Consider the following 21,951-nt stretch of genomic DNA (forward strand, 5'->3'; position numbering starts at 1 on the left):
AAAGGTCCGCAGCTTGGAGCTCAATGTCTGGACTTCATTTCTGTTACAACATTTCTTCCTCTATTTCTCCCCTGCTGCTCAGGGAGTGGAGTGGCTATAAGAACATGGGTATTGTTTTCTGCCAATGGAGCAGCCACTTGGTTATAAAAGCAGGTCTTTTCTTTTTTTTGGTCTTCCCGAGAAAAGCCAAATAATCACCCCCAACACACACACACACACACACACCCTTCCTTGTACCTTTGTGGTACAGAGTTGCTCCCTTGAGTCTAGAGTTCCCTGCGTAGATTCTACACTCATTCTACAATTCTCTCACCTCATACTTTGTTTCTTTTGTGTAATCATTAACCCCTTTTGGTAAAAATGTCCCATTTTTGTCACATAATTCACTGTCAATTCTCTTCTTAGTTACTTCATGTATAGATTTACAATGATAACAATCATCTAGTTTGTCATATTTTCCAGATTAAAAAAAAAAGGATCATGACATTGCTAATCAGATTGGTAGCAAGTGTAAATGCACATTTGTATTTAAGACACTTTACAGACATACAAACATTTAGCAAAAGAGTTGTATTATAAGTCATGATATGGACAAATATTAGAACAGCACTGGTATCGCTTCCAAAAAAAGAAAAGTCAATTTGTTATTCAAAGCAAAGATACTGCAGTGGCATAAAGACTGGAATAAGCAGACATCCAGAATACACAGAAAATAGTGCCGACAAGTGTCTTAGAAATACAGATAAATACCCTGAATCATGCCTTTGAATTAAATAGTTAAATAAATAATTCAAATTAGTGTATGCTTTTAAAAGCAACAGCAGGCAGATGAGATTTTAAAGGTGAAGAATTTTTACACAATCTGATTATGAGTCTGCGGCTCCAGTATGACCCTCTGAAGGTCAGGGATGCAAGACAGAGCCTTGCGTGGGATCCTGTTCACGTCGATGTAGTTATTCTCCAGGTGCAGAGCCAACAAGGGAGAAGACTTAATGAGGCTGATTTTACACACAGACTTCGCTGGAACGGCACTGGAACACATTTATGTATAGAGTTACATACACATAAATCTCGGACAAATATTTTAATATATATTGCGTTATTTAAGAAACATTTTTCATCATTTAAGAAAGATTTGAGTTCCAAATTTTATATTGATCCTTTCTAGTAGTTGGAGCTGAACAGTTCAGAAGGGCTATAAACTGCAAGGCTTTGAAAACACTGTAAGCAGGAGTTATGGTCTATATTTGAATCCACACAATTACTGGCAGGCAGCCAAATCACATGCATTTTTTTTTCTAACTAGTCTGTAGTTTTCAGTGCTTTAGGTAGGGTGTGATTGCCATGACAAGGTAGAATAACCTAAACGTGGAGACAAGGTTATGGGTTTGAAATGCAAACCAGCTGCTGAAACCAGGTTCTGAAAAATATGCCTAATGATTGAATTTTGCATGGGAGAGAAATTCTGAGGGAAAAAAATGGGAACAGGACATCAATTTATGTGGGTTTTGTTTTAAGGAATATGGTCTGGGTTTTGTTTTAAATTGAGGAGCTCTGCAAATTTCACAGATGATTCTACAATGTGTGATTTGACAGATACAATAATTAACACCTCTTTAAAGGAATAATTTAGTGATAAGTCAAATTTACAACATTTGTTAATTTACCCTATCTGTAGTTGAATAGACATGTTTCGTGTAAGGCATTTAGTTTATTTTAATTTTAGGTATGAGGTTAACATTCCTTGAAACTAATCTAAGTCATCCGTCCATCCATTATCTGTAGCCGTTTATCCTGTGCAGGGTCATTGGCAAGCTGGAGCCTATCCCAGCTGACTATGGGCGAGAGGCGGGGTACACCCTGGACAAGTCGCCAGATCATCACAGGGCTGACACACAGAGACAAACAACCATTCACACTCACATTCACACCTACGGTCAATTTAGAGCCACCAATTAACCTAACCTGCATGTCTTTGGACTGTGGGGAAAACTGGAGGAAACCCAAGCTGACACAGGGAGAACATGCAAACTGTACACAGAAAGGCCCCGTTGGCCACCGGGCTCGAACTCAGAACCTTCTTGCTGTGAGGCGACAGTGCAAACCACTACACCACCGTGCTGCCTGTAATGTAAGTCAGTCTCTTCCAAAATATTTTTATAAATGTATGTTCACACACATGAATATATACCTTTTTTTTTTTACCTCCGCCAACTGTGTTGGAGGAGGTTATGTTTTCACCTCCATTTGTTTGTTTGCCTGTTCCCAACATAACTCAAAAATAGTGAATGGATTTTGATGAAATTTTGAGGAAAGGTGAGCTATGGGCCAAGGAACAATTGATTAGGTTTTGATGCTAATCTGAATATGCGGCTTGGCGGAGGTATGCACTCTTCTAGTCCGAGTGCTCTTCTAGTTTCTTAGTGTTTTAATTTAGCAACTTTACCCCCTAGGCCATACCTTTCATTTCTGTTTAAAGATATGTATGTGGAAAGCAGTAAGTTATGCAGAGGACAATTCAGTTTCACTACAACATATCTGAAATGAGAATATATAAATTACCAATGTAATTTAGAGCAAATATATGAATATTTTGGCATGTATTTCTGAGACATACTTCCATTTCTTGTAACCCACATTCACCTTGTAGCTTTAGTATCAAAGATGTCTTGGCTTATTACCTATATTTGCCTTGTGGAAAGTTGCGTAAATTCGATTTTTCACTGAACTGATGCTGCTGGTACTGCTGAGATTAAAGATAAAGATGGTATGATGGATGATTTGTGAGCTGATCATTTACTGTTTTTTTTAGAGAAGGCTGAAAAAGACCAAATCTGTTCAGTTATATAAAATAATTACGCTTATCCAAACAAGTTTGATTTTTGCATAATGATAGTACCCTTTGAAGTACAGTTGTGAAGAAGTACACTTTATACGGTAGCCAGAGCTATAAAGTGTACTTCTATAAATAAATGAAGAATCTGCACAGTTTCTGTGGATTTACTATTAAGATCTTACAGTATTGAGTCTGACTGAAGGTTGCTAATGGCTCGTACTTTACTCACACTCACCGGATAAGATTGTGATCCAGCCGCAGTTGATGCAAGTTCCTGAAGTAACGAACATTTGGTGGGACCCTCTCCAACCTGTTGTTGTCCAGGTGGAGCTCCTCCAAAGTTTTGTAAGCTCCACGGAAGGCCTTCCCTAGCAGCCCCTGCTCCGGTAGCTCGTTGTGAGACAGGCGAAGTGATCGGAGGCCCGGCCGCATATGGCTCAGAGTGTCGGGAGGGATGGAACGGATGTAGTTGTGCTGCAGGGAGAGCTGGCGCAAAACTCTGGGCAGGTGAGCAGGTACCATGTACAGCTGGTTGTTAGACAGGTCCAGAGTCTCCAGCTTCCTGGGTGTGTGTAAAAAGAACAAAATAAATTTACTTTAATATGCATTGAAACAATATGTGTAAAGATTTCAACACAGTACCCAGTAATCATAACACAGATAGACCTGTGATATTCAAGCTTTGTTAAATCATCATTGTTTTTCTTATACTGTTTCTGCAAGGTTTTGCACATGTTCCACACGTTTGTGTGGGCTTTCTCCAGGCTCTCTGGTTTTCTCCCAACCCAAAAACATACCTGAAGGTGAATTATCTACCCCGACAGGTGTGAATGAGTGTGTGAATGTATGTGCATGGTGTCCTGCAATGGCTAGGATGTGCCCTCACATGATCCTGAGCAGGATAAAGCGGATACTAAAGACAAATGAATGTAATAGGATTTTAAAACTAACCCGTAAAGTTGTTTTCATAGGAAACCAAGAGGAATTATAGTCTATGATCAGTTTACAGAAGCTGCCCATAATAATCCACTTTTTTTCCTTTCCTCTTGATTCCCTTTCATCTGTGTCAATCGTTGATAGTTGTAACTACATTTTATTTAATAAAAAATAAACAAAAGAGACATTAAAAATAATACAAAAAGTCATAGTATTGGGCCACCACTCTAAGGATCAGTTGGTAATATACATATGTACAGTGGTGCTTGAAAGTTTGTGAACCCTTTAGAATTTTCTATATTTCTGCATAAATATGACCTAAAACATCATCAGATTTTCACACAAGTCCTAAAAGTAGATAAAGAGAACCCAGTTAAACAAATGAGACAAAAATATTATACTTGGTCATTTATTTATTGAGGAAAATGATCCAATATTACATATCTGTGAGCGGCAAAAGTATGTGAACCTCTAGGATTAGCAGTTCATTTGAAGGTGAAATTCGAGTCAGGTGTTTTCAATCAATGGGATGACAGTCAGGTGTGAGTGGGCACCCTGTTTTATTTAAAGAACAGGGATCTATCAAAGTCTGATCTTCACAACACATGTTTGTGGAAGTGTATCATGGCACGAACAAAGGAGATTTCTGAGGACCTCAGAAAAAGCGTTGTTGATGCTCATCAGGCTGGAAAAGGTTACAAAACCATCTCTAAAGAGTTTGGACTCCACCAATCCACAGTCAGGCAGATTGTGTACAAATGGAGGAAATTCAAGACCATTGTTATCCTCCCCAGGAGTGGTCGACCAACAAAGATCACTCCAAGATCAAGGCGTGTAATAGTCGGCAAGGTCACAAAGGACCCCAGGGTAACTTCTAAGCAACTGAAGGCCTCTCTCACATTGGCTAATGTTAATGTTCATGAGTCCACCATCAGGAGAACACTGAACAACAATGGTTTGCATGGCAGGGTTGCAAGGAGAAAGCCACTGCTCCTCAAAAGAACATTGCTGCTCATCTGCAATTTGCTAAAGATCACGTGGACAAGCCAGAAGGCTATTGGAAAAATGTCTTGTGGACGGACGAGACCAAAATAGAACTTTTTGGTTGAAATGAGAAGCGTTATGTTTGGAGAAAGGAAAACACTGCATTCCAGCATAAGAACCTTATCCCATCTGTGAAACATGGTGGTGGTAGTATCATGGTTTGGGCCTGTTTTGCTGCATCTGGGCCAGGACGGCTTGCCATCATTGATGGAACAATGAATTCTGAATTATACCAGCGAATTCTAAAGGAAAATGTCAGGACATCTGTCCATGAACTGAATCCCAAGAGAAGGTGGGTCATGCAGCAAGACAATGACCCTAAGCACACAAGTTGTTCTACCAAAGAATGGTTAAAGAAGAATAAAGTTAATGTTTTGGAATGGCCAAGTCGAAGTCCTGACCTTAATCCAATCGAAATATTGTGGAATGACCTGAAGCGAGCAGTTCATGTGAGGAAACCCACCAACATCCCAGAGTTGAAGCTGTTCTGTACAGAGGAATGGGCTAAAATTCCTCCAAGCCGGTGTGCAGGACTGATCAACAGTTACCGGAAACGTTTAGTTGCAGTTATTGCTGCACAAGGGAGTCACACCAGATACTGAAAGCAAAGGTTCACATACTTTTGCCACTCACAGATATGTAATATTGGATCATTTTCCTTAATAAATAAATGACCAAGTATAATATTTTTGTCTCATTTGTTTAACTGGGTTCTCTTTATCTACTTTTAGGACTTGTGTGAAAATCTGATGATGTTTTAGGTCATATTTATGCCGAAATATAGAAAATTCTAAAGGGTTCACAAACTTTCAAGCACCACTGTACATACAGATGCAGTCTTTAGTGCAATTTTCTGAGATCTGTGACTGCTAATGAACAAAGAACAAAGTTTTTTTTTAAATTACAATAAGTATACCTAGACCACAATTTTTGACTGTTTTTTTCTTAACAACTAAATTAGTCATCCCTTTTTACTGATTAGAATAGAAGTTAGTAAGACATAAATGATCACCACCTTCACTAAGCTTAAAGAGGTACTGCACTCACTCTTAATTTTTTTTTTTTTTGAGCTGTAAACTAAGGGTGTGTTCGAAACGGGGAAAACGCTGGCTATAATGCTGACAAAATTTAATTTTTTTAAATAAAAATCAGCATTTTATGGGTTGAAAATGCCTCAAAATGCCAGCTACTGGTTAAAATAATCCTTAACCTTCTGAATCTTGCAAGGCCGATGCTAACGTAGAGTTGACCGTTTGGTATTTTTCGACGTCATTAAATTTTTAGTAAAAAAAAAAAATGTTAATGCCCTCTAACCAGAGGTAGGCCACCCACCTCCCCCAGCCCCTGCCCTTGAGTAGGAGCCTGTGAAACCGCCCCTCCCCACCGGACTCCCCTCCTCAGCCCCTCCCCACCCCCCACCTCAGCCCCTTGACCACTTTTTAGCATTTTTCAAAATTACGCAGTGGGTGGGCGGCACGGTGGTGTAGTGGTTAGTGCTGTCGCCTCACAGCAAGAAGGTCTGGGTTCAAGCCCCGTGGCCGACGAGGGCCTTTCTGTGCGGAGTTTGCATGTTCTCCCCGTGTCCGTGTGGGTTTCCTCCGGGTGCTCCGGTTTCCCCCACAGTCCAAAGACATGCAGGTTAGGTTAACTGGTGACTCTAAATTGACCGTGAGTGTGAATGGTTGTCTGTGTCTATGTGTCAGCCCTGTGATGACCTGGCGACTTGTCCAGGGTGTACCCTGCCTTTCGCCCGTAGTCAGCTGGGATAGGCTCCAGCTTGCCTGCGACCCTGTAGAACAGGATAAAGCGGCTAGAGATAATGAGATGAGATGAGATGCAGTAGGTGGAGTTGGGCTCAGAGCTGGGGGTGAAGTTTCACATTAAAGTAAAACATTTGCCAAAATTGAGCCTGTGCAAAATTATAAAGAATCTTGTAAAAATGAAAATGAATATTTATGACACTCCAAGGAGTAGCACATTGCAAAATGAGTTTGATCTTCACGATTAATGTGTGCTTTCTGAGTTGGACATTTGGGCACTAGAATTATGTTTTCAGCCAAAAGCAATCAATAAGTTGAAGGCAGTCCTACTTAGAAACAGAGGTCTTGCAATTACCACCAGATATGCAGATGCTCACCAGTGCCAGAGTTATACAACCAGGCTTATGCAACATTGCATGCTTGCCAGGACAACCGCTGTGCATTCATGCAGAAGGCTTTATCCTGGCCCTGTTTGCTCCCTTAATTTCTGGATGTATGACACAGATATAGGAGCTGCAGGGAAAAGGATACTGCAGTGGGATGCTGCTGCTGCTGCTGCTGCATTCTATCAATTTACATATATGATTTTTGGATAGATTTTTTTGAATGATCATTAGAGATCTCTTTTTTCTTATTTATGAATGCCTTTGACTTTTTCTGCCCAAGGGTACTTTCCATAAAGTGTTAGGAAATTATATTGTGTGCTCTTTACTAAAGTTAACTTGTGTTTTGAGCACTGTCTTTGCATGCCCTTAAGTTCACCCCCTACAAAAAAAAATAAAACCATTGTAATCCTTACTCATTAACACAGGTCTTTCGGTTCATATATCGTAATGCCACAACCCTCAGTATCCATTCACCCACCCACCCCTTTACACTCTGTTTCCAGCTCAAAGCTAACCAGAAACAAATGGAGCTCTCCTAGACGTCCCCTTCTTGTTCCTCAAACACAAACAATAACAAGCACACAACATGTACAAACAGTCACCCCTGCAGAGTCCGGTGGGTCTTTCACCCACAAGCCGCTCCAGTTCCCACAACATTAGACCAAGTAGGAGGGCAACACAACAGACTTCAGGAATGTTCCAATGATTTTCAATTTTTATCAACTGCATCTGTTGTGTCTGTACTATTACCGCAGACATAAATTTTAGCACATTTTCCTATACTGAAAAAAAGGAAGGAAGCTCATTCATAAAAGAAGACTATAGTGCAGCCATTGGGACAATCAATAGAGGTTTACACAAAATGAATATTTTCTCGATCAATTTTGTCAAGTCTTCACTCAAAAGTATTTGAAAGTTTGGCGCTATGTCTGGTCAAGTTATTCTTAGGGACTACTGTTGCAAGATGAAGAATCTGTAGTTACCAACGTAGTTGCTCGGGGCCTATTGTGCATAGATGCCACAAAACCTTCTCCATTGCAAGAGTGAAAGAGAATTAATTAAAAAGAACAACTTCATGTCTGTCTCATCCCAAGACATACAGTATATCATTAGAGTGTGATGGTTGTATTTTTAAATTTGCATTGTATAGTTGTGTATTTTAAACATTTATGGACAGTTTAACATTTGCTCTTAGACTCCCATTTTAGGTGCGCTCCAATTCAACAGTTTTTCTGTTATTAAGAATTCTTATATATGGTAATTATACATACACTACAAATGCAGTGGATAGAAATGTAGCTCAAAATGCTGCAGTATTCCTTTAAAATCACTGGTCATGAATGGGTTGCTGGTAACGGAAATATATTACATCTCTGGGCAGCTGTTCTCTGATCTTATAAATATAGTATACCATAAAAAGAGGAGTACAGCAACACGTGGACACACTGCAAAAGCTGTTAAGCCAAACCCAAAACCAAAGTGAGAATTTATGAGCTAGGTTCCAGGCTTTTTAGGAAGGGCAGTGTTTTTAATGTGCCTAAGTGTGCCTTTGGATGAAACAAGACAATTTCTTGTGCATTTCCTCAGTGGATCATACAGAGAACTGTTCTTGGGTGCAATAAAGAGTTAAAAACTGGCAGAGCAGCTAATGAGGGAACATGTAAAAGGTAGTGGTGGTAATTAGACGGGCTTCACAGAGCAGAATTAAGGAGCCTATTTGGACTGACAGGCACTCACACAGAGAGGAGATGAAAGCAGTGAAAGTCTGAATTGGGGTAGATGCTCAAATTTACACAGAGATAATAGCACAGTGCCATAGATGTCAGGTAGCACACACACACACACACACACACACACACACACACACACACACACACACACACACACACACACACAAGCATCAAAAAGATGAAAACAGCAAAGGTTAGTGGCACTAAAATTAAGTGAATGTGATAGTAAAGTTGTTAAGATAATTACCATGTACTGAGTGCCACTGTAAGATTATAGATTTCTCCACTCATCAAAGTCATAAAACTTGCTGGAAAAAATGGCTGCAACAACAGCAGCAAAAATTACAATGGTTATATCTACCCACTGCTGACTTCGCTCCATCATTACTCTTTTCTCCTTTTTTCTCTCTAACGTTCCTCTTTTCAGGAAGAATATCTCATCTCATCTCATTATCTCTAGCCTCTTTATCCTTCTACAGGGTCGCAGGCAAGCTGGAGCCTATCCCAGCTGACAATTTAGAGTCACCAGTTAACCTAACCTGCATGTCTTTGGACTGTGGGGGAAACCGGAGCACCCAGAGGAAACCCACGTGGACACGGGGAGAACATGCAAACTCCGCACAGAAAGGCCCTCGCCAGCCACGGGGCTCGAACCCGGACCTTCTTGCTGTGAGGCGACAGCGCTAACCACTACACCACCGTGCCGCCCCTCAGGAAGAATATAATTATATAAATGTTTATGCCCAAAGACACAGCCTAATGTAATGTATCATAGAAGGATTCTTTCAGGAATGGTACGGTATCTGGGGTTCTGAAACTTTTGGAAGCCAAGGACTTCTTTAAATTCACAGGCCCCATCAGCACACGTTTAATCATTAGGTTTATTATTTAAATAAATCTGTGTACAGTAATATTCTGGCTATTTATTGGAGCCTTCGAGCTTCTTGTATTCCTAAATAGGTTGACACTTGTTTCTGAGATTTAGATTGAACCCATTCAGTTCAAGTGTCCAGTTATGTGGACTAATAACTACAAGAACTCATTAATAAATATAATAATTTTGTGATTTCAGGTTGTGATTTCCACCACCATAATATTTGTTTTAAAAGTCTACAATTGGCAGTGCTTGCCAGTGATTGTTGATGCGGAATAATGAAATACCCCTTTTCAATGACTACATCATCTCCACTTTCTTAATCACTCCCTGAAGGATCTGCAAGTCACTGACTGAAGGTTGCAATCCTGTTTAGTCTTTTCAGAAACATTCAATCTATTTGACAGATGAAAAGGGATCAACAGTGCTGAGTGTTGTAGCTTTCAGTTCAGTCCAGTCACTGGAGTCACTTGTACGGTGTGACTGACCCTGCAGAGTTCCACTTCTCCTCTGCAGGATGTAACCCCTGGGTCAGGGGTCTGAGCAGAGCCTGAGAACTTTTGGCTGTCAGAGCCAAGACAAAGGATGTTCACCAGTTCAAATATCATCTACGTAAAAACAAAAGATGGATTCTGTGATACTTGGTCAATGCTAAGCATTTATTGTAGTCATGCTAACATCTGGTTGTTGTGCGCCATCTAGTGTAGTGTAAAAATAATGCTCTTGATTAGGTATAAATGTTGCTGGTCCGGTATCTGGGCCAGGACCAAGGATGTTCACTAGTTCAATTATTATTAATTATTGGGTTAAATAAATAAATAAACAGTGGATTCTGGGACACTCTCTCAACGCTCTACTTTTATTGTAGTGACGGTCACAGGCTGTATGGTCAAAAGTATGTGGACACCTGAACACTGATATTCCATTTTAAAACCATGACCATTAATATGGGCGGCACGGTGGTGTAGTGGTTAGCACTGTCACCTCACAGCAAGAAGGTCCTGGGTTCGAGCCCAGGCCAGCGAGGGCCTTTCTGTGTGGAGTTTGCATGTTCTCCCCGTGTCTGCGTGGGTTTCCTCCGGGTGCTCCGGTTTCCCCCACAGTCCAAAGACATGCAGGTTAGGTTAACTGGTGGCTCTAAATTGACCGTAGGTGTGAATGTGAGTGTGAATGGTTGTTTGTCTCTGTGACAACCCTGCGATGACCTGGCAACTTGTCCAGGGTGTACCCCGTCCAGGGTGTGCCCATAGTCAGCTGGGATAGGCTCCAGCTTGCCTGCAACCCTGTAGAACAGAATAAGTGGCTACAGATAATAGATGGATGACCATTAATATGGAGTTGGTCATGCTTTTGCTGCTATAACAGTGTCCACTCTATTCCACCAGATTTATGACTGTGGCTTTGGGGACTTTCCCATTGTCCCCAAGAGGCTGGGCACTGACTTTTACCAAGAAGGCCTACAGCAAAGTTGGCTTCCAGTTCATCCCAAAGGTGTTCAATGGGGTTGAGGTAAACTTTGTACAGGCCACAAGAGTTCTTCTGTTCAAACCTTGATAAATCATGTCTTTATGGACCTTGCGGTGTGCACAGCGGCATTGCTATGCTGGAACATGTTCGGGCCCTTTAGTTCCAGTGAAAGGAATTCTGAATGCTACAGCATACAAAGACATTCTAGACAACTTTGTGTTTCCAAGTTTGTGGCAACAGTTTAATGGAGAACCTCATATAGGTGTTATGGTCGGGTGTCCACATACTTCTGGACTTACAGTGTACCTGGTTGATGTGCGCCATCTAGTGTAAAGTAAGAAAAATGCATAAATCCTCTTAACTTGATATAAATGTTGCTACTGGACATGAGGGAGGAACACCCTGGATGGGACCCTGGTACAGCATAGGGCACCACGCACACACATATTCATATGTGAACATGTGACTATTTACCTACTGACATATTTTTGGAAGGTGTGAAAAACTAATGTACACAGAGGAAACCCATAGAGACACATGCAAAAACTTCACATACAGTAACCTGGGCTCAGGATGGAACCCTGGAGCTGTGAGTTAGCAACATTACCTGCCCTGTTACTGTTTATGATAGAAAGTGTACTTTTTCCTGACTGTACATCTCAAATACATACTAATACTTCTCTCTACTACTGCAAATGTAAAAAAACCCCACATCTTAAGAAATAAAAGGTAGACTCATGTAACTCACGGAAGGTTAATCCAGGCTCCAGGGTAGAAACTGGTGTCACCCAGGAGGTTGTGACTCAGATCCAAGGCTGTCAAGTGGACGGAGTTATTCAGAACACTTTCCTGCACCTCCACTAGTTGATTGTGTGGCATCCTCAAATCCTGTAAAAATAAACACACACACACACACAGTGTGAGAAAAGAAAGTATTATAATCTAAGCTATAAAATATTTGCAGGAGCTGACCTCCAGAGATGGAGGCAGTCCAGATGGAATGGAGGTGAATCGGTTGTTGTCTAGTCTCAAGTGCTTGAGCATGGTGAGGTGTTGGAAGGCCAAGGGCTCAACACTGCCCTCCCACAGGACGTTTCCTGCCAGCTCTAAGTTGAGCAAGTTGGACAAACCTACAAAAAATTCAAAGGACATTCTGAGACAAAACTCCTAAACATTCTTACATAAAATGTGATAAAATTTCTCATATCCCTTTGACAATATTTTTCTACGTACTGTAAAAAGTTGTTCTAAACTTGCTCTAATGCTAATTGCTCTAATGAAATTTAAACAACACTGTTTAATGCTTATTCTGATTGGTCAGACGTTTTCAGATATAACAGCACAGCTCAGACAGTAGTTCTAGCTGCAAGGCCTATATTAATGTGCTGATCCTAATGCATTACATTTCTCATAGTAACAACTTACACAAGGACTTGTATGGTGGATTCTCCACATAAATAAAGTTAAAAACATCTACTCTTTGATATGGTTATGTTTTCTGGGTGGAGTTGTTTATTTAGCATTTTTGGAAGGAGTTCCCATTATCAGCATTGGGGTGTAACAGATGTAACACTAAGTTTTCAGACACGGAAAAGCCTTCAGGATGGATGGATTTGTGGTTTTTCAGTAACAAGACAAGCTGCATTTTTTTGTCTTATTATCTTAAAGAGAAAGAAAAGAGAGATGCTGTTAAAGGAACAAAACTCTTTGGGCCTTGGTGTTATTGAAAAACAGTCAACTTCAGCTTGGCATGACACCATTCCATCATTGATGTTTTTCCTATAACAGCATGCTCTCGTCATTTATTATTCCTACATGTCAATATTTACTGCATATTTTAAATTAAGACAAAACCATCAGACCAAACCTTCACAGTTGTGGGAAAGCACTTGGCTTATCTTGTTTTCATTGATTCTCAGCTCCTCCAGAGATCTTGGCAGATGTGGGATTGTTTCCAGACCATTGCCATCAAGAGTCAGCGTTTTTAGGTTTGTCAGATTCTGTGAAGGATAAATAAAGAATGTGGATGTTTGTGAATAACTGCAGAGTACAGCTGTGGACTCAGTGTTTTACATGGTTAAACACCATCATTTAATCACGATGCTAAATTGATGTAGCTGTATTTCCAGGAAAACCACCAAATGAGTACTCTTGGTTTTTCAGGAACTCTTGTAGTGGTAGGATAATTTAAGCCGAGTGCCTTTTTTTAAAACCTTGCCATCAATGCAGTCCAATAGCACCCTGTCCGAGTAAAGCTACCAATCTCCTGGCCCGTGTTATTGGTGGCACTTCAGGATTGGATACTGTAAAATATGACCTCAATCCCTTCCCCTTTGACGGCATTTGCTCTTCTCGGTAATTACATAGACACTATACAGAGACAGTACTCTGCAGAATGCTGATTATAGGTTTTTACTCAGTGTGTCTCACAGGTTTTCTGTAACATGTTCAAAGTCTCAGAGAAGCAAATAATTATTCTGGGGAAAACTGCTCAGCTGAGAAATAATGTGGGTGAGCTAGGGATAGCTCTAGAAATACATATCTATCCTGCATGCCAAAAAGAAATATATTATTGCAATGCATCTCATAGAAGAACATTTTGTAACATCGCTTGTGTGGAACAACTATCCTACATCTAGATTAATCTGACGGTTGCTAGTGGTATCTCAATATAGGATTTTCAAATAGTGCCTAAAGTTGTGGCATCAATCCATGACTGATTGAATGAGTTTTATTTTATGCAGAATGTGACTTGTAGCAACAAAAGAACCCTGACGGGGTTTTTTTCTAGATGTTTCATTTTGAATGATAAAATGACATATTCAAGGCTTAATATTGATTGTACGTTTCTTGTAAACACGTGTCTTTGCTGCCTGTGTAAGATAAAATGTTATATGTTCGGGAAGTATAGAACACCATGAATAAGTCAGGGCTGATAGAGGAATCATCCAGAAAGTTCATGCTCAAATCGACCACTTCCAGGTTGGGCAGTCCAGAGAAAGCATCAGAAGGTATTGTGGTGAAGTTGTTTCCTGTGACAGAGATTAAAAGATAGATTTTTTTTTTTGAAGATTTGATTACACACTTGTTTAGACTCGACATTTCACCTCTAAACTTACCAGATAAGTCAAGTGTAGTGATGTTGAGGTCAGTGATGATGGGAACTTCAGCAATGCCAGCGTTTGCACAGGAAACCTCAGTTTCATTCACTTGACAACCCTCTGGTAGCAATTCTGCAGTACTGTTACCGGCTGCCTCATTCTCCTCTTCCTCAACCTGTTCTTCCTCCCCTTCTTCATTTCCCTCTTCTTCACCTCCTTCTCCTCCTTCTTCCCCACCTTCTTCCCCTCCTTCTCCCCCTTCTTCTTCTCCTTCTTCTTCTTCTCCTTCTTCTTCTTCCGTTTCATCATCTTCTTCATCCTCCTCCTCTTCCTCATCTTCTTCCGTTTTCTTTGTCGCTGGCTCATTAACCTGGCCAAGAAGGCGGTTCTTTTCATTACCGAGCTCATGCAGTACAGTGCTCAGTTTACCTGAAATTCCATCTCTCATTTTCAAGATGGAATTTAGCTCCACCCACGCTGCTAACGTTCGCCCCAGAGCTGGCTGCTGACAGAAACATGGAGCCCATCATTAGACATAAATATACAGAAATAACTGTATTTGGCACAAACATAAAAAAGACTCAATGTAGTGGATAAATAGGAAAGACAGAAAAAGAGCAGTGCCGAGTTGAGAGATGAAAAACTACAGTAGAAGGTAAAAATAGCCAGTACATTCATTATAACAGGGGCACACCTACTGAGCTGACCGCAAACCGAGGCGTTTAACATACATATAACTACATATACACGTATGGTAAAGTAATTGAAACTTCTTGGTTTTGCTATTTCTTCCAATTTAATCATAGATAAGGGAGTAAAAAATGAGTTTCTTGGTCCTCAGATGTTTTCATGGACCCATGCTCACCTGTGTGTCCCTAACTGGGCCTCTTTTTGGTTTCTCGGCTGCCCTCTTCTCCCCTAGGAACAAATACTTGAGTCAAGACATTGCCTCAAACAGGAAAATGAAAAATGAATTACACTAAATAATAATAATAATAATAATAATAATAATAATAATAATAATAATAATAAATTGTACATAGACCATCAGCTCCAGCATTATTTGCATCTTTTCTTCATAAAAAAGAATATTTAAAATGTATGTAGTTAATCCCACACTGAAAATATGAGAAATCTATCTCCATTTAACTGAAATAGAGCTATTCTAAGAAAATAAAACCATTATCAAAAATATATATATTTTTAACAAAACCGCACGTGTCACAGTTGTTGGCACTCCTGCATTTAGTACTCTCCCTCGCAATCTCCCTTTGCCAACATGGCACAGTGTTCCCCTATAAGTTTTAATGAGACTGGAGAATAGAGAGCAAGGAATCTCAGATTGCTCCTCAATACAGAAGCTCTCCAGATCCTCCTCACTTCTGGACTCTAATCTCCTCCTTTTTTGCCATCTTTACCAAGGGTGCCAATGATTATGGAACATGGAACTTGGCAGAAGTGAATGCTATATTTGTACACTTGCTAATTATAGTTTTAATTATAATTTTCTTTTTTTCTGAGAGTGGATGGAACCTGAAACAGAAAATTGCAGGACACCACATTCAACTTTTTGAGACCTGGAGGAATATTCACTGATGCTAACGTGTAATTATGATGTAATGATAATGTTTTTATGATGTTTCCAAAAAAAAAAAAAAACCTGGCTGATTATCAGGATCATCCCCGATGTCCTTATGTTCTTTCTCCCTTTTTGCTGGCTCATCAAGCTTAGCATTACTACATCACAATTTTTACTACTTCTACTTTACTACCCCTCTCTCTCTCTCTCTCTCTCTCTCTCTCTCTGAAAATTCTAAAACAAAAAATGTGCCACATCTTGACTATTCAGTGTTCAAGATGTTCAATTTCAAGATCAGTATTTATATTTATGAAACAAATATGTGATCTTGACTGTGTACAAAAAGTTAGATTTTCTGGGAGTCTTATCCTTCCATTGAAGCAGGTGTTCAGAAGACACACTGATGGATTTGATTTAATATGGATCAAAGTGGAATAAGAATTAAAGCAAGAATAACACTGGGGGGGAAAAAAACGACACTGGAAAAGGAATTTGTAAACTGCACCTGTACGCAAATCCAACAATGTGTGAATGTGAAGTTAGATATCAGACACCTGCACCATTAGAGCATCATCATAGCATAACTTACTTGAATGTTCCACTGCTGTTGTCACTTCTGGAGTGTTTGAAATGTTAGTGCTTGTCCCATTCTCAGTAGACTTTCCCAGTGTATTTGGAGAATCTGCTTCCACTACCAAAGCTCCTACACATACACCTACACAGATACATAATATCCACACTGACTGCATGGTGCTGATTTACTCTGCGCTCTACCACTCGGCGTGATGGTCTCACTCAGTGTGTACCTGATGGCTGCCCTCTTAAAGAGTCAGCCGGAGGAAGAGGAGAGCCCAGGAGGAGGGGGTTAATCATGCACAAGGAATATTCTTGCCTGGAACCCATCCCTTTTTCAGAAACATCATCCTGTTTTACGTATTCAGTGGTTAAGCAGTGTTTGCGTACTGAAACATTTTTAGAATGAAAGAGGGAGGGAGAAAGCCAGAGAGAGAGAGAGAGAGAGAGAGAGAGAGAGAGAGACAGGATACAGCAGGACAGGGAGAAAGGCAGACGTGGTATTAGCCATGTCAAGCCTGCCAGAGTGACACAACTTCACACTTTGTAACACTTATGATAGACAAATTGGGAAAATAAGATAGCAAGTGTGAAAACAGGGAGTGGACTGACTGACTCTTCCACGCCTGTCTCCAGCTCTGTATGGCACAAGGCCAGTGGCATGCATGTCTGAAAAGGAGAAGGACATGGGCCAAAAAGAAAGAGAGTGCTAAATAATCCAGAAGTTAAACAGAGTGACTCTCTGGATACTACCTACTGTTCAAAAAGTTTCCGTTTTAGTGTATATTGTATATGTTTTTATTGTATATTGTTTATTGCACATATTGGACATATACATTTACAAGATATAATAAATAGTAATATAACAGAATGTGCAAGGGAGGCCTAAAGCCTGTAGGCTTATATGCTGGCCTCCCTATCAATTTAACATAACACATTAAAAGTATACTAAACATCATTAAATATCTCATCTCATCTCATTATCTCTAGCTGCTTTATCCTTCTACAGGGTCGCAGGCAAGCTGGAGCCTATCCCAGCTGACTACGGGCGAAAGGTGGGGTACACCTTGGACAAGTCGCCAGGTCATCACAGGGCTGACACATAGACACAGACAACCATTCACACTCGCATTCACACCTACGGTCAATTTAGAGTCACCAGTTAACCTAACCTGCATGTCTTTGGACTGTGGGGGAAACCGGAGCACCCGGAGGAAACCCACGCGGACACGGGGAGAACATGCAAACTCCACACAGAAAGGCCCTCGCCGGCCCTGGGGCTCGAACCCAGGACCTTCTTGCTGTGAGGCGACAGCGCTAACCACTACACCACCGTGCCGCCCCCGTCATTAAATATTAAAAATACAAATCCATATGATTTTTAATTATTTTTATTACATTTGTAAAGCATTGCTACTAACCACTGTCACCTTTATAATTATTATAGATTTCATTTAGTTATCTCATCTCATCTCATTATCTCTAGCCGCTTTATCCTTCTACAGGGTCGCAGGCAAGCTGGAGCCTATCCCAGCTGACTACGGGCGAAAGGCGGGGTACACCCTGGACAAGTCGCCAGGTCATCACAGGGCTGACACATAGACACAGACAACCATTCACACTCACATTCACACCTACGGTCAATTTAGAGTCACCAGTTAACCTAACCTGCATGTCTTTGGACTGTGGGGGAAACCGGAGCACCCGGAGGAAACCCACGCGGACACAGGGAGAACATGCAAACTCCACACAGAAAGGCCCTCGCCGGCCCCGGGGCTCGAACCCAGGACCTTCTTGCTGTGAGGCGACAGCGCTAACCACTACACCACCGTGCCGCCCCCGTCATTAAATATTAAAAATACAAATCCATATGATTTTTAATTATTTTTATTACATTTGTAAAGCATTGCTACTAACCACTGTCGCCTTTATAATTATTATAGATTTCATTTAGTTATTAATGTATATTAATATACAGTAATAAGACAATTCACTAAATTACATGTCAAGTCAAGTTTATTTTTATAGCGCTTTTAACAGTAGACATTGTCACAAAGTAGCTTTACAGAACAAACCAGGAAGGGACATGCTGTTAAAGGAAAATAACCCATGAAGGGGTGATGTAATACAGCCTTACACGAAGCAGACAAAACTCGAAGTTGGCCATTTGAGATTTTAACAGGTTTATCCCACAGCACTGTTGAACTCTCAATTCAGTTTGGTCAGAAGGTGTTGGTTCATTTTCTATAACAGTATGGCTCGGACAGTAGTATTGGCTGTAAATCAAATTATAGATTTGTATTAATGCACTCATTCCAACACATCATCATTTCTATAGTAACAGCACATTCTCAGGGACATGTATGGTAGCTGCTCCACACAGGAACTAACTTGTCTCAAGGACGTTCAACAAATTAAATGTAACTACATATGGTTAAAAGTATCATGTGCTGTTCTTTAGTCAATTAAAAACTAGAATTACTGGCAAATTAACAGATTTCATGATGTGCTGAAAATAATCAAATTTGTGTCCTTCCACTTCATGTCAAATTACCTTAGTATTCATTATTTCCCTATAACCACAACACCCTTCACATTTTATTCCTTACTTAAACCTTTCTCTCAGTAAACTGGTGTTTCATTCCTCTGGCAGACTGTAAACTGACTTATCAGACATTTTCAATCAGTATAAACAAATGAATTATTTTATCACCACAAGTTTCTTACACTGTTGGGTTTCTGTGTCTAGAGTACCGTGACTCTGTGTTTAGCTGCTAGTGAGCAGGGCACTGGGAAAGGGGAGGGGTGTGAGCCCCCTGCTACAGCACAGCTAAAGCGATTTTGTTAGTAAAATGTTGTATACAACTGCCACAACAAAATTATTAAATTTATACCTAGTATAGAAAGAAAGAAAGAAAGAAAGAAAGAAAGAAAGAAAGAAAGAAAGAAAGAAAGAAAGACTCATGAAAAACTGCAAATTCTTAAAGGAGAACTGAAGTCATTTTTAAACTTGCTTTATTTCTTAATTAACGTGTTATTCAACTACATTTTCGGTTTTAGTAACCTTATATCATGACTCGTATTGGCAACTATCCATCCATTATCTGTAGCTGCTTATCCTGTCCTACAGGGTCGCAGGCAAGCTGGAGCCTATCCCAGGTGACTATGGGCGAAAGGCGGGGTACACCCTGGACAAGTTGCCAGGTCATCGCAGGGCTGACACATAGACACAGACGACCATTCACGCTCACATTCACACCTACGGTCAATTTAGAGTCACCAGTTAACCTAACCTGCATGTCTTTGGACTGTGGGGGAAACCGGAGCACCCAGAGGAAACCCACGCGGACACGGGGAGAGCATGCAAACTCCGCACAGAAAGGCCCTCGCCGGCCGCTTGGCTCAAACCCAGGACCTTCTTGCTGTGAGGCGACAGTGCTACACACTACACCACTGTGCCACCTGTATTGGAAACTTATCGGCCTATTCGGTTTTTAGCCATGTTGAATTGAGTTAGTTTGGTCCACGGCAGGCGTCACTTATCCGCACGATCTTCACGAGACTTGTGCAAGACTTCGAAACATGAAGTGTCAGCCAGGTGTCAGTGCTGCCATTTTGAAAACTGTTTTCCAAACGAAATATTGCACAAAAATGAGTTTAAATGACGATTACTGCCTACTTTTTTCAAACTTTCTTGATTGCTATCAAAAGAAACAAAACTTCCGGCTTGATTACATCAACATTTGAAAGAGGGCGCATGCGTCTTTTGACAATGTTGGCAGACGTCGGTCACTTTGATTTCCGCTGTATGTTTTACTTCCGTCCTACGATGTCTTGCACAGGTCTCAACGAATCTCGTTTACAGCCATTGTTTTGACATATGGACTGATATATTACAGAGCATATTTCAAACACTCATAACTTGCTATAGCAGTGATAAAATAGCTGTCAGAAATGCATTCCTACATTTTATAAAATGAGATAAATTGAATGTTGATAATAAAAAATTTGCCTTCACTTCTCCTTTAAAGTGTCTACTGTGGAGTGTGACATATCACAAATAAATTCAGTCCTGAACATGGACACCCCAAAACAGGCTAAAAATTCCATTTTCCAAAGCGTTAATCTACTGCTCATAGGTTTAATTTAGATTCAAGTGAGTTTTAAATGTGCATTTTGACACAGTGAAACTGGTTTGGATTCTGTGGGAGGAAACTTCATAAATAAAAATATGTTATGGCTTCAAATAAATAAATATGATGGCAAAAATGTACCCAGTGTGCCTAATATTTGAATATTTAAACAGGAAATTAATGCTCATAAAATTATCCTGTTCTGAGGTCATAAGAGGATCCGTGGATATTTTTAGTAGACAGCAAGGGATTCTACTGCAAAAACCAACGAGCACCTGGGGGATTAAATGTTAGGTAAAAATATGTACCGTAAACTTAAAGAATTAAAAGTTATGGCAGGTTGACTGTAAACTCTCACACACACACACACACACACAGGGGGTGACTACACGGGGGAATGCTGACCACAAAGAATCACTGTAGAGTGAGAGATATCCCAGTGACTCCATTAATGTTTGCTAAGACAGATACAGGCTACAACATGGACTACAACTATATATTGTTGATATAGCAAGTACATGATTTTCCCAGCCTCTCTGAGCTGGGTTTTCAAATGTTTAATAACCTGCCATAAGGTTTTAATGCTAACGTCAGAAAGCATGCAAGTTAGAGATTTGCAGTAGAAGCAGGGCATCTGTTCAAACAACTGGACAGCCAACAAACAACTGAACATGACCACGAAGCTGACTATGTGACCAACTTAATGATTTACAATAACAGGCTTTGCTTCTTAGGTTTGCTGGAAATTATGGTTTATAACAGTGCGTAATTTAAGTTCTTGTGTAAATATTAAAATTCTGTGGGAGAACATAATACGCAAACATATTGAGGTCAAGCTTAATGCATGTGCTCTTCCACATTTTTTCTCAAATTAGTTGCGGTGAGAAAGTACAAGCTCCCAGCTATCAGTATGCTTGTGTAAGTCCGAGATGGATTTTTATCCAAAGTCAGTCTCCAAACAAACACAGCGTAGGAACAAGTTCAAGCCTTGTAATTTTAATCTGACAACCCACACAGACTCATTTTTCTCTTGCTAAAGTGCGGGTGTGTATGTGAAATGTCACTGAAATAACCTTCTCCACCTGATCCCCTCCTCCAGGGCCCTCAGCTCATGTTCTCAGTAAGGACAGTGTTGCCAGATTTGTTAAAACCCCTGATTTTTGGGCGATAGTCAACACCCCAAAGTTTGTTTGTTTTTTTAAATCTAGTTATTCACTTTAAAACATAATAATCAGTAACTAATCTGAATTATTAGTTGTAATTGTGTTGAAACTAATATAAAAAGTTACAATAGGCAGGACAGAAGTTTGGACGTGCCAACATGCCCTGAATGTTTTCAGGATTAGCCTAAAAAGGACTTGGCCTGGTAAATTAAAGCTTCAAAGTTATGGTTTTAGACACCAAGGGAATTGGGCAGGGTTTTTTTTTAAACAGTTGTTGAGCTGAAAACAGACCATTTAATCTGGCAAATGTGTGTGAGGTAGCTGTGGTTGGTACAAGAAGGGTGTGGAGAGAACATGGGTATGTAGTAG

The 21,951-nt window shown here is 40.3% G+C and overlaps 1 protein-coding gene across 1 annotated transcript; it reads right to left on the reverse strand.

Moving 5' to 3' along the window:
* Positions 1 to 853: 853 nt before the first annotated feature.
* On the reverse strand, positions 854 to 16,462 carry si:dkey-32e6.6 (extracellular matrix protein 2). Its single transcript, XM_060936935.1, has 9 exons — positions 16,303 to 16,462; positions 15,000 to 15,052; positions 14,153 to 14,639; positions 13,950 to 14,065; positions 12,901 to 13,033; positions 12,006 to 12,163; positions 11,782 to 11,921; positions 3,072 to 3,398; positions 854 to 1,031 (listed from the first exon to the last, which is right to left on the reverse strand). The coding sequence occupies exons 1-9, from the start codon at positions 16,460 to 16,462 to the stop codon at positions 854 to 856; spliced, it is 1,752 nt and encodes a 583-aa protein (XP_060792918.1).
* Positions 16,463 to 21,951: the final 5,489 nt, after the last annotated feature.

The sequence above is a fragment of the Neoarius graeffei genome, chromosome 13 (genome assembly GCF_027579695.1).
Source record: "Neoarius graeffei isolate fNeoGra1 chromosome 13, fNeoGra1.pri, whole genome shotgun sequence".
NCBI classification, from domain to species: Eukaryota; Metazoa; Chordata; class Actinopteri; order Siluriformes; family Ariidae; genus Neoarius; species Neoarius graeffei.